The 13,679-nt window shown below is 46.7% G+C and overlaps 2 protein-coding genes across 3 annotated transcripts in view; both read left to right on the plus strand.

Moving 5' to 3' along the window:
• FAM180A (family with sequence similarity 180, member A) overlaps window positions 1-1,254 on the plus strand; it is a 20,632-nt gene extending 19,378 nt beyond the window's left edge. Inside the window, exon 3 of the mRNA XM_012000118.1 lies at window positions 496-1,254. Coding sequence (XP_011855508.1) covers window positions 496-840 — 345 coding nt within the window. The 3' untranslated portion in view covers window positions 841-1,254. The remainder of the gene's footprint in view (window positions 1-495) is intronic.
• A 3,875-nt stretch (window positions 1,255-5,129) lies between these two features.
• Window positions 5,130-13,679, plus strand: part of SLC13A4 (solute carrier family 13 (sodium/sulfate symporter), member 4) — a 54,396-nt gene continuing 45,846 nt past the window's right edge. For both annotated transcript variants that reach the window (XM_012000116.1, XM_012000117.1), the window contains exons 1-2: window positions 5,130-5,952; window positions 11,840-11,968. In XM_012000116.1, the coding sequence (XP_011855506.1) occupies window positions 5,854-5,952; window positions 11,840-11,968 (228 nt within the window). In that variant the 5' untranslated portion in view covers window positions 5,130-5,853. The remainder of the gene's footprint in view (window positions 5,953-11,839; window positions 11,969-13,679) is intronic.

The raw sequence follows: 13,679 nt of genomic DNA on the forward strand, positions 1-13,679 counted from the left end.
ACAGCCCGATCCAGTCACACCTTGTCTTTGAATAGAAAAACCAAGCTAATGCAGAAAGAGTCTCCCAGCTTCTGCCTTAAAATTATCTGAAATAGTTGATGCTTTAGATGATCTTTGTTGGGTGGGAGAAAGAAAGGGAAGAAGGAATTTAGCCAGGACACTAGAAACTATAATTAGTCCCTTAAATACTGGTTTTGAACCAGGCACTGTATTAGCTTTGTCCATATTTGTCTTATTTACCTCTCGCAATATCCTAGTGAAGTAGATGCTGTTACTAATTATTTACACAGAGAAGGAAAGTGAGGCTCAGAGAAGTTAAGTAACTTGTCCAAGATCACAGAGCAAGTGAGACAGTCACAACTGGAACTCAGGTCTCTTGGGTTCCAAAGCTCTTCTGGTAGCTGCCTCCCTAAGGGAAGGTGTGTGGCAATGAATACAACTGTGTCCTCAGCAATGCCCCACTTCATATTTTTGCACATTCACGTTTCTCACCAGTTCCTGCTGGCCGAACTTGAGATCAGCCCTGACCTGCAGATCTCCATCAAGGACGAGGAGCTGGCCTCCTTGCGGAAGGCCTCGGACTTCCGCACCATCTGCAACAATGTCATCCCCAAGAGCATCCCAGACATCCGCCGGCTCAGCGCCAGCCTCTCCAGCCACCCTGGCATCCTCAAGAAAGAAGACTTTGAAAGGACAGTGCTGACCCTAGCCTATGCGGCCTACCGCACAGCCCTGTCCCATGGCTATCAGAAGGACATCTGGGCGCAGTCCCTCGTTAGCCTCTTCCAGGCCCTGAGGCATGACTTGATGCGCTCCTCACAGCCGGGAGTACCTCCCTGAGAGACTGGCCCACACCAGGACCTCGGAGCAGGGACCAGCACAGTAATCCAGAAAGTCTTCATTCTCTACTCCATTTACAGAGACCAGCAACAAAACACGTACCGCTGACACAGAGCAGCAGAGATCAAACACAGTAACGCCGATGCTCTTTTCTCCTTGTAGTTTCCTAGAAGACACATCTGATTCATGCCATCATGTGACCTGGAAGGGCTGGAGTAGTAATTCAAGATGCCTCCATGGGCAGAATGGGTTGCCTGTGGCAGGCAGAAGTCTGATATGCTTCAACCCAGAGCACCAGCCACACACACTCAAGAGTGAAGACAGGCCGGGCACAGCAGCTCATACCTGTAATCCCAGCACTTTGGGAGGCTGAGATGGGAAGATTATTTGAGGTCAGGAGTTCAAGACCAACCTGGGCAACACAGTGAAAACCCATCTCTACTAAAATCACAAAAATCAGCCGGACACGGTGGCGCATGCCTGTAATCCTGTAATCCTAATAAGGATTCCTCATTAGCTCAGAGATCTTTCTGGCTTCTCCTAAGTTTATGGCTGTGTTCTGCAAGCTAAAGCTGCAATAAGTCTGATCTTTGAATGAGTGAGGATTTATTGGGCTAAATTTGATTCTGAAATGGGTATTTAACAATTGTCGTTTGATAATGATGAGGTCTGGACTCCTTCAAAATCTTTGAGCAAATAAGCTTTGCCTAGCAGTGCTACCTGCATGATCTTTTTGGAGAAATACTGGGATGCAGGAAGGAGGTATTCATCATCAGAGAAAAACACAGTTTTGCATCCCGATATTCTCAGGCTCAGAAGATTAGTAAGTCTCAGTCTCTCTTTCTCATTCCTTGACCATACTGCTCTTTTACCTCCTTCAAATACAGATTCTGATATATGCTTTTTTTGTTCAATCTTTCTCTTTCTAAATGTACATGTTCTCTCTGACACGGTCACTCTGCTTGTCTCTTTCTTTCTTTGTTTTTTTTAGTTGGTAGCTCTGCTGCTCTATATTTGGGCCCAGTTCCATATATCTTTGGGTCTGTTTTTCGATGCATCTCCAAGACTCTTCTGCTTGACTTTTGCTCTGTCTCTGCTGACCCACACTCGAACACTCACTGTCTGTCAGTCTTCTCTGGGTATCATTGTTTAAATAAAGCAAAAGTCAGTGTACAGACAGTGTTGGGATCGCCCAGAGGCAGATAAACACAGTAGCCTACCTTCACTGTTGGTACTTTTCCTAGATGTCAGGTGGGGAGTGGATTGGCAATGGCCTCAGTCCCTAGACACTGTGCAATACCCTGATAGTCAGTGTCCCACCCTGAGGCTTCACTCCCTTGACAATGGATCTGAAAACTTTCTTGTACTCAGAATCATCAGACAGAAAGGCCCACCCCTGTAGTCCCTGACCACTATGTTATGTAGATGGCTGCTCCCAGTAGTTAGGAAATCCATGAATGGGAGGATGGTTCCCAGGAACACTCACCCAGCAACAAAAAAATTAAACACAAATTGGCGCCTGAATTTCTGTGGCAATCAATGACTGAAAAAAAAATAGAAAAAAGACGGACATGACCTTTTTAAAGACAGATGAAGACTCGTTTTCAGTAACTAGAATCCTAAAAACTATTTTAATCTGAATGCAGATAATTGTTTACCCACAGTTTTATAACAATGACTTCATTGACATGCAGAATCGAATACTATGATCACCACCAGCCGCCAGAAAACCCTATTCTTTGCCCAAGGAACAGTAGAAATGTAGACTAGACAGACAAACAGGGTCTCCTATTTTGCCTCATTAGTGCCACACTCTACACAACTACAGTCATGAAGGGGTCACATTTGGTTATAATTACTGTTAGAATAATATGGGAGTGTGATGTTCATAGTGGAAACTTGCCCATGACTTATGTAACCATTTCTGCTGACAAATTTTAGGATCTAAAAACTTTGTGGGTTTTTTGTTTTGTTTTTGTTTGTTTGTTTTTTGAGACAGTCTCTCTCTGTCCCCAGGCTAGAGTGCAGTGGCGCCTCTGCCTACAGGGTTCAAGCGATTCTCCCACCTCAACCTCCCGAGTAGCTGGGACCATAAGTGTACATCACCATGCCCTGCTAATTTTTTTGTATTTTTAGCAGAGATGGGGTTTCACCATGTTGGCCAGCCTGGTCTCAAACTCCTGACCTCAAGTGGTCTGCCGGCCTTGGCCTCCCAAAGTGCTAGGATTACAGGCGTGAGCCATCGCGCCCGCCCCACGATCTAAAAACTTTCTACGTTTCCTCCATCGTTGGCATCCTCACAGCTATCTCCAGTGTCACTCAAGAGACATCAACAAACATTTAACTGCTGAAACCTTCGTTGCTCTGTCACCTCACCTTGAATCTAACAAATCAAAGTATTTCTGCAGGTCCAACAGTCTAAAATTAAATGCTTGTTAAATTATTTTGTACAACACCCCTTACTTTCCTAATCCATTTCAATATCTTATTTTTTTTTATTGTGGTAAAAAACACATCACGTAAAATTTACCATCTTAACCATTTTTAAGCATATAGTACAGCAGTGTTAACTCCATGCATGTTGCTGTACGACAGACCCCCGGAACTTTCTCATCTTGTAAGTCTGAAGCTCTATACGCATTGAACAACTCCCCTTTCCCCCTTCCCCCTGCCTGCCCCAGGTCTCGGTACCATTATTCTGCTTTCTGTTTTTGAGAGTCTGACTACTTAAGATACCTCATACAAGTGGGATCTGGCTTACATTTCTTGAGCATTGTATTCTGGAAAAGTGTTTCCTTCCTCTGAAAAATGGGTAGAGTTCTGAAGGAGAACTACTGGTGTTATTGTATCACTTGCTGTACCTATTTTTATTTAACAAATATTCGTCTATGGTATAATAAAAATGTCATGATTGAGTTGCTCACCGGAATCTTTGTTATCTCAGAGTATCTCGCTGAGGAATCTGAAATGGTTCATGGGGTTAACAGTGGATGTTGACTTCCACAGCTGCTTATAATTATCCAGTGTCTTTAATGTTTGCGACCAAAACATCACACGTGGTATTGTTCATTCTGAGTTTCAAAATCATAACCAAAAAAATGAGGCCAGAATGTAGTAAATACAGTAGCCAGTCTTTAACATGCATTTAAAGAGTTGAGTCATCCTAGCCCATCCTACGATGGCAAGATAATTTCAAAGGGGACCTGGGCTGTCCACAGTTGCACCTGCCTTAAAAGTCAAGAAGAATTTGTTTTTTGGCTTCCCTGGTCACTTTAGCCTGGGGATCATTTCCAAGTAGTATAGCTGCAGATCTTGGAACGCCATTCCTGTGTTCTGTGAATTCAAGACAACGTGGGTTTTATAACCCTTTGACTCTGCTCAGCATCTCCCAGATCAAGGTAAGGTCATGTTGCCAGGAACCACTACTTACAGAATGTTTGGGCTTTTGCTTTTGCTTTTCTTCCTTGCCCCAAATCCACATGTCCGTTCTGAGAAAAGAAGCTAACAACTTCTTCCAGTCTGTAAGCAGGAGAAATTCCAGAGTTCAGCTGCAGCTAAGACCTTGTCCCTGAACTCAACTTCTTCCCTGCCCTCCCACCTCCTCCTTTTGTACCAGCCAAAGAAGGGCTTCGGTTTCCTTTTTGGAGAGCCTCAGAGAGAAGCATTTGAGCACCTACTTTAGCCAGAGAGTCCACTGACATCTGGGCATGAGACTGGCATCTAGACTTTGCCAGGGAGGCAGCTGTACTTTCCAAAAGATCTGGAGTCTTTCTCACGGGCTCATACCCTCGGCTGGCCTAGACCCTTTATATTCCCCCCTGGTGCTGAGGCGAACGATCTTTGCCAGCAGGGAAGTCTGAAAGGCTTAACTTTGTACACTCTGAGGCAAATTCTCCAGAAGGAATGTTGCATTTTCTCCCTGCCACCAGGAACATTCCCTTCCTAAGGTCTAGATCAGCAGGTGGCCCTCCCAGCCAAAGCTCTGTGTCCTATGATCCGAAACAATAAAGCTGTGCTTGGGTACGTGAGATTATGTTTACGATGATGGTCATCACTCCAGCCCTAGGAAGTTGGAGGAACTGAAAAATAAGCTTAGCAGGCTGCCTAGGTTCTGCGGAATCAGCAAGCCCCCGCTGTGACCAATCAAGAGCGGCCTCGGCGAGAGAAATTAACTCTTTCTTTTCAATTTGCTGATTGGCTTTGAGGAGTGGGCGGAGCTACTGCCTCTGTCCCGGCTTCCCATTGGTGGATGAAAGTTAAAGGTGGGCCTCCAGTAAGTTTTTGTCCTTTGATAAAAAGGAATGTCGTGGGGACTTTTCTTTTCTGCTTTGGAGGCCCAGGCTCAAGGCAAATTATAAGTAGGGAACCAATCTGAGGGAAAGACATGTGAACAGAGTTAAGGTACCAGGTCCTGGGAGCGACCAGCAGCCCCACCTGAAGTCCGCCTGCAACTCTGACAAGCTCAGGTGCTTGTTTTAAGGAAAGGGGCTACTAGATTCTTACGAACAGGGAGCCTAGGTAGGAGATGAAACAAGGACTCCCCAAAATAGGTCATCAGAGGGAGGAAAACTGATGGAGAGCACAATATGCTCTGAGCGTTTTTCATGTTTTTAAGCTTTTAAATGATTTCTTCAAGGCCGAGCAGCAGCAGCAAAGGTGTGGTTTGATGGATTAAGAGGGTTTTTGCTGACACCTAGAATGAAGTTACTCTATTACTAATCAAGCCGAGAGAAGGCCCACTATGCCCCCGTTTATCATCCTTTCCCAGTTCCTTTTTGCTGGTCACAAAACGATGCTCATCAATCCCACCTAAAGCAGGAGGCCGGGAGCCCAGCCTCTTGCAGAAACAGCGAGGGTATAACTGCCCTCCAGTTCTGCCCCCAAGACGAAGGAGGACTCTTGGAAGCCAAGAAAGGTTTAAGAAGTCTCTCTGGATAGAGAGCAGTGCCCAGGGAGGAAGCCCTTCGCCGGCAGAGCGGGGTCCGAGGACGAGCTGGAGAGGACAGCGGCGCGATGGGCCTGCTGCAGGGCCTGCTCCGAGCCCGGAAGCTGCTGCTGGTCGTCTGCGTCCCGCTCCTGCTGCTGCCTCTGCCCGTCCTCCACCCCAGCAGCGTGAGTACCGACCTGCGCCCGCCGGGGGTCGGGGAGTCAGTGGGAGGGCAAAGAGGGGAGGTCGATGGGGAACATGGGGTGCTCAGGCAGTCCCTCAAAGTGGCTTGTGGTGGGTTTAAAGAAATGGAAGGGTTTTTCTGGAGGAAACCAAGATACCTTCTTCCTAAAAGCTGTCATGTTCATCTCCTATCCCAGTCCCAGTGCCCCAACCCCATGGCCTCCACCAGGGGTCAGGACAGAGTAGGGGCCTTGGCAGAAGTGACTGATGGATGTTGCACCAAGCAGCAGGCCAGCCCGCCCCAGCAGCCAGGGCCAGCGACACCCATGCAAACGACATGGTGCATCTGTGTTTGTCAGGAATTCACCTGGGACCCTGGTTATCTGAGAGCCCCTGGAGACACAGAAAGAGCTCCCAACAGTGGCACTGAGGAGAAGGCTGGGGGAGGAAGAGAACGGTGGAGCCAGTCTGTGGTCTGTGGTGGCATCCTGGTGGGCTGCCATGACCACAGTTGAAGCTCTAATCCTGGAGGCTTCTATCAGCTTCAGGGAATGAATGATTAGAGAAGGAACGAAAGAAGAGCTTGGCAGGCTGCCCCGGTCCCATGCATGTGGCCTTGAATTATTTGTGTCTTCTGTGTTTTCTTCTCTGTGCCCTTGAAGGACAGACAAAAAGTGGCACGATGAAAAAGAGATAAGAGCCCTCAAACTCTACCCTGTGAGCTCATTCTTCACCTGGTTTGTGTGAACAGAGGAACCTGAGCTCTGGTTCCGCATCCAGCTCGACTGTCACACCCTCCCCGTGGTCACCTGCTTCCCTTCCCTTCCTTCCGCTGTTCTCTTCCTCCTGTCTGTGGCTTGTCCCCGTCCTCCAGCTGGCACTGCCCTGGAGACTTTAGGAAAAGTAAGCTAAAACAGGTTAATCACGTTTGTAGGAGGGGGAGTAATTCTTCTACTCTGCTCCTTAAGTAACTTGGTAACCAAGATTAAGTTAAAAAGTTAAACAGAGGGGATTAGGACGGCTCTTCTCAAAAACAAACTGGCGTAAATCTTTCATAGAATAAATACTCCAGAGTGCCAGGGAGATGCCAATTAAAACTGGGCTGGGATTAGCAGACAGTGATTGTTGCTGACATTTTTCCTGGACTGTTCCCCAGTCAATTTTCTGCTTTGTCCAAATGGGTCTGATTTTTTTTCTTTTTGTGTCTTTTCTTGTTTTTCTTTTTTCTCAATGTCAGGTTGATATAAGGGACTGTTACCAAGGGACATATTAGCCTCCTCTCCTAAGCAGTATCAGGAACCTCTCATATCTCCTGGTTGAGTCAGCCCCACCTTTGGGGACCTTGGCCACAGCCCACAGAAGGCACAGACTAGGTGCCCAGCAGATAGAGTGTTTTTCATCCATCTGTCACCCCTTTCATCAAACTTTTTTTTTGTAGACGCAGAGTCTCACTCTGTCACCCAGTCTGGGGTGCAGTGGCACAATCATAGCTCACTGCAGAGCTCCTGGGGTTAAGCAATCCTCGTGCCTCAGCCTCCGGAGTAGCTGGGACTACAGGCAAGCAAGCACCACCGCATGCAGCTAATTAAAAAATTTTAAAAATTTTTTTCTTTTTTGTAGAAATGGAGGTTTCACCATGTTGCCCAGGCTGGTCTCAAACTCGTGGTCTGATGTGATCCTCCCACAATGTTGAGATTACAGGTGTGAGCTACCATGCCTGGCCTGCCTCAAACTTTTAGATTCTGATATTGAACCCTTAAAATTCCAAATAGATGTGCTTGCCCTGGGCTGAAGCTGAGAGCAGCGATGCAGTACCTGGACAGGAGCTCCTGGCCTGCAGTTTTGATGGTTCTTCTAAGCGACAAGCCTCAGCTACATTTTAGGAGGAGTCAAAATGACCTTCCCCTTTTTCTTGCCCAGCTCTCTAAAACTAGAGGTCCAGACACTATTTATCATGTTACAGAAGAAGAGGGTACAAGAGAGGGCATCCATAACTAAGCCCTTCCTCAGTGCCCCCAGTGGGATAAAAGTTGCATCTCAACCACCCAAGCTAAATTTTTTTAAAAGGCGCCCCCAGTCGTTCATGGTAACAGATAACAGACTTTAACCTCCTTCCCGTGAAGTTGGAGTGGGATATCACTGGAGTGGTCAAACTGCATGGAAAACGAGCAGTTCCATGCCTAAGTTAGTAGCTGACTAGGAAACGTCCTACATAGGGAAATGTCACTTTCAAATTCTTTCCTTTACTTGTAAACAGAAACCAAAAAATAGTAGATAGCACTCTCCCTTGAAGACATTGTCTGAATACTCACCAATCCCCAACCCCCACACACCTGTTTATAAGGAACCAGTGGTGTTGATAAAGAGCCTGGGGGTTGCAGAATATTCTCTCCAGATGAGCGAGACCTGACAGCCAGCAGAGAAGTCCAGCGCAGTTCAGCCCACGTGAATTGAGCCACTTGCTAGACATGGGATAGGCACCGAGGACATGGGACTCCTTGTAAGCAAACTTTGCAGTATTTTTGGTTGTCTGAATACAAGCTTACCTCCTGAATTTTGGGATGGTTTAGAAGTGGAAAAATGAAGTTTATGGAGATTCCATGGGTGAAATAAGTGGAAACTATACGGAAAGACTCTCTAAAGGTGTCTCTTGTCCATTCTTCTACTCTAAGGAAAATCCAGGTAAAAAATGATAGTAATCAATCCTGTCCTTACTACTGCTGGGTGAAGGCCTGATGACTTACTTCCTCCAGCAACCTAGTCGCATGTCTAATAATATTTACAACCGAAATGTTTGCCTTATTTTACCCAAATTCTCCTAATTCAAAACTAAAGGTGCCCGGCAGAAGGAAAGTCCTCTCTCTTTCTTTCTCTCTCTCTCTCCTCTTTTTTTTTTTTTTTCGAGACAGAGTCTCACTCTGTCACCCAGGCTCTAGAGCGCAGTGGCGCGATCTTGGCTCACTGCAACCTCTGCCTCCCGGGTTCAAGGCATTCTCCTGCCTCAGCCTCCTGAGTAGCTAGGATTACAGGCATGTGCCACCACATCTGGCTAATTTTTTTGTATTTTTAGTAGAGACAGGGTTTCGCCATGTTGGCCAGGTTGGTCTCGAACTCCTGACCTCAAGTGACCCACCCACCTCAGCCTCCCAAAGTGCTGGGATTACAGGCTCCTTTCCTCTTTCTCCTTTCCCTTGCTCGCCACCTTCTCTCCCCACCTCCTCCCCCTTAACTTCTAACTTGTAGCCCTGTAATGACCAGATCAAGAAAGACTAAGGGTTCCAGGAAGAAATAAGGGGTCTCCAGTGAGGGGCAGACATTTTGTCTCTCAACTCTTTCTCTTCAACTAGAATTAAGATCTGCCACTCTGTCTCTTTCCCAGGAAAGAGACGAGAACACGTGGGCTTGAACTGGTTTAGGTAGTTTTATTTCTATAGCAAACAGGGTATTTCTCTAAACTGAATTCGTTTCCAAGTGGAGCCTTTTTTTTCCCACCATTGGTTCTGTTGTCTTATCAGCACTTCCAAAAGTTTTATCTTCCCTCTGATCTTTTGGCCCCAGAGAACATCTCAGTGGGGAGCTACAGTCAACAATCATTGGGCCCCGTTCCCATTTCTCAAACCCCAATCCCATAATCCACGAATATCAGGAGGGCAAAGGTCCTTGCCAGCCCAGCTGATTTAATCACTCCAGCTGCCCCTCACTGATACAGCGACCTTTTGTAACTTTTATGCAAGAGTTTGAGGACGCGTGTTCTGAACTCAAGGGGCGATAAACAGCAAGATTTGTCGGGTTCCTTGATCAGCAGCCAGCCTCAGGGCAAGTCAGACACGAGTCCTGGTGGTTTAGAACTATGTAAAAATTGAGGTGCCCACAGCCAACTTGGATTTTCTATAAATGGTCTTCCGAGTCACGGAGCTCGGTGATGTTCCCATTAACAAGGCCCTTGAACTGTAGCCTCTCCCTAGAGCAAGCCAGTAACCTGTCATAACAGCCTTCATCAGCGCAATTCAGGGCCATCAGCATGACTAGAGGGTAAGCTGCTGGAGGGCTGGCTTTTGATAAGAATGTTGTACTTCATTACCCTGTGCACCCCTGGGTTGTCCAGCCAGCAAAGTGAGTGGGCTATGGAAAATGTCGGTGAATTTCCAGGCCTCCCCTTCTAGATAGATGGCTGTCTTTAGTCTTTGTAGACGGATGTTTCCATGGGGTCAGGCAGGTAGAATGGAGTCCAAGAGCTATGAGAACCAGACCCTGGTTAGGGCAGTGGCTCTCAATCAGGGATCATTTTACCTCCCCAAGGGACATTTGGCAATGTCTAGAGACGGTTTTTTGGTTGTCACAATGGAGGAAGTGCTACTGGCATTTAGTGGGTAGAGACCAAGGATGCTGCTCCTTTACAGTGCACAGGACAGCCCCCTGCAACAAGAAACTATGTGGCCCTAAATGTCAGTAGTGCCAAGGCTGAGAAACACTGAGTTAGGAGCTGATGCTTCCTCATCCAAAATGAGAGTCCCATGCTCAGGATCGCTGCCTTCCTCCTCAGTCCTCCCTCAGGGAAGGGAGCTCCTTATTAACTCGTACAGAGACCTTTGGGCGAAGGATCAGTCTCTAGACGCAAAACATGATAGAACCTCAGATCCAAAACTGAAGGGGGAATGGTCAACCAGTTCTTGCCTAACAATTTATTTGATTAAAATTTACTACTGAATCAAGTTGTTTCAGCAAATAGTCTAAAACAGGGGGATTTAACTTTGTTTATTCATTTTTAAAGCAGTAAAGCCTTTTTTTTTTTTTTCAAATGAAATTTCACATGTAATGTTTGTATATGAATCAAATGAGAACAAAGCTACTCCATTTGGGATGAGGCTAGAGAGGGGGTCCAGATTCCAAGTCTTGCTCATCTCCCTGGGATATTCTTGAGACACACCCAAGATGCCCAGGGCTGCAAGAGCACAGTCCAGAAACCACCTTTTGGATTGTTTGTAAATCTCACTTCTTACTGATCCACTTCTCTTCAGTCAGGCACACACCAATGCCACATATCTTCATACCTTAGGCACATGAGTCAAATTCAGGATGGCTGATCTCAGAGCTTACATGTGAACTAACTGTCCTTTTTTTTTCTTTCTTTCTTTTTTTCCCGGAGACAGCATCGCACTCTGTGGTCCTGTAGTCCCAGGCTGGAGTGCAGTGGCACATGACCATAGCTCACTGCATGCAGCCTAAAGCCCCTGGGCTCAAGTGATCCTCCGGCCTCAGCCTCCCAAGTAGCCGGGACTACAGGCCTGTGCCACCACACCTGGCTAATTTATCTTTTATTTGTTAGAGATGGGGTCTTGCTGTATATTGCCCAGGCTGGTCTCAAACTCCTGGGCTCAAGTGATCCTCCCACCTTGGCCTCCCAAAGTGCTGGGATTACAAGTGTGAGCCCCAGTCCCAACCGCACGCAGTGATTCCTATCTCCAACTACCCCCAAGAACTTCTACTACCCAGTCAACTTAACACCAGTTACATCCCAGTTCAAGTTAAAGCTTTGAACTCCACTTGTATGGTTTTGTAATCGTGGGTCTGGTCACTGCAGTTAAGTTCAGTCCCCACCTTGGCAATTTCCAGAACCCTCAGAGCTGCCTGGCTACACACTAGTGCAAACCACAGGCCAGGCATCGGTCCCCCAAGGAGCAGCCAGAATGTCACCCACCAAAGGATGGACTCACCATGTATTCACCATGCTCGCCTGCCAGTCCAGCTTTGGTCCCAGGGCTGTATGCTTGTACCTGCATCAGAGTCCGAGTACCTGCTGCTTCGATGTCAGGGTTGCATCCGGACGCTCAGTGGCAGTGACTATTCCTGCTATTCCGATGAATGACTGCCCCTTTCCTTCCCTCGCAGGAGGCCTCGTGTGCTTACGTGCTGATCGTGACTGCTGTGTACTGGGTGTCGGAGGCAGTGCCTCTGGGAGCTGCAGCCCTGGTGCCGGCCTTCCTCTACCCGTTCTTCGGAGTCCTCCGATCCAATGAGGTTAGACCACTTGTAGCCCCACCCCCCTGCCTGGGTCCCTGCAGGGCCCCTGAAAGAGAGCCTCCAATGAAGGGAGATTCACTCAGCACTTGAGGATGAGGGGGCCTTGTCACCCACTGGAATGACCGCTTAACACTGAGCCTTGGCACCTGCAGTTCTAGACCCTGAATTCCTCTTTCACCCATAATCCTCATCTCCTTCAAACTGGCTCAAAACTTGCCTCTTTCAGGAAGCCTTGCTTGATTAAACACATCCAGTTGCTCCCTCGGTCTCAAACCTTTTAGGAGCTGTGTGATTGATGCCGAAAACTCAGTTGCTGTTGACCTTTTTCAGTCTCTGGATGTCTGTTTAGATGATAAGCACACAAAGGAAGGAATCCGACTTCCCATTTTGGGGGCATCTCATTAGAAAGCTGAGCCTGTATCCAGTAGGTGCTCAATGAATGTTTGTTACAGAGAGACTTACCATGTTTCCCTGAGCCCTGACAATGTTTTCATCCACCCCTCCAAAAAACAACATTTCTGTTTCTTCTCCCCCGACTTAAGTTACCGCATGTTCTTTCTTTGCGCCTTCCCTAGAGTGAGCCCTCTCCATTCACTGTCTGTGGCATTCTCAAAAGCTCAAACGGAAATTGTCAGCGGGAAGCCCAGGTTGTGGCAAAATTTCAGAGCAAATGTTTAAGCCTGCCATGAGTAGGGAAAAAGAAACAAAACAAAACAGCCAGAACCTGGGAGCAAAATGAATGATGATCTCATTCAGCAACACCTGGTTCCATTTGAACTTTCTCATCATTCACACCTGGTCTCTGCTTAGGGTTTCTGATGAAAAAGCCTGAATCGTAGAGACGGGGGTAAGGTTAGGGGCAGAGGCACAGAAGGAAGACGAAAGGAAGCTCATGTTTGAATGCCTACTAAGCGCCAGGTACTCTATCAGAAGTGCTACATTTGTTATGTAATACTCCCAAGAGCTCTACAAGGCACATGCTAGTATTTCCATTTTACAGCTAAGCTCAGAGAATTAAGAGACTCACCCCAAATCACAAAGCTGAAAGTAGCAGAATTAGATTCAAACCTGTAACTATTAGATTTCAAAGTGTATACACTTGATCACTACACCATAAGCAAAAGACTCCATAAAGTGGTATGTGGCTTCATGGCACTGGGAACACATGGAGTTATTGCTAAGAACTATGAGTCTTTCGCTTCTGTGATATGAGGAAGAACGGAGCTGGGCCTATGGATGCTTTAATAGACAACAGAACTTTCCAAAAGTAGAATTAGGCAATTCTCCAACAGTTGTATTTGACTGCAAATGAACACTTTGTCTTTCTACTGGATAGATTTAACTGACTAGTTTTTTGTTTGCTTTTAGGTTCCTTTTCTTTCTTTCTCTCTCTCTCCCCACCCCGCCTTCCCCTGTCTCTCTCTCTCTCTCTCTCCTTTGTATCTATCTATCTATCTATACACATATATATGTGTGGGTGTGGCTATCTATCTACACACACACACACACACACATATATATATATAGTGGGCATTGCATAGCCATAGCCTCAGGCTCACCAAAAAGAATAGAATCCCCAAAGCTCTCAGCAGTGCTTTCATTCCTGGAGATGGGTACAACCCCAATATCCTGGGGACTCATGTAAAAGCTAATCTGTGACCAGAATCACCAGGCAGTTGTTCTAATTGCCCCCGTTCTTTTGTGAAAA

The sequence above is a fragment of the Mandrillus leucophaeus genome, unplaced genomic scaffold (genome assembly GCF_000951045.1).
Source record: "Mandrillus leucophaeus isolate KB7577 unplaced genomic scaffold, Mleu.le_1.0 Scaffold619, whole genome shotgun sequence".
Classification (NCBI taxonomy): domain Eukaryota; kingdom Metazoa; phylum Chordata; class Mammalia; order Primates; family Cercopithecidae; genus Mandrillus; species Mandrillus leucophaeus.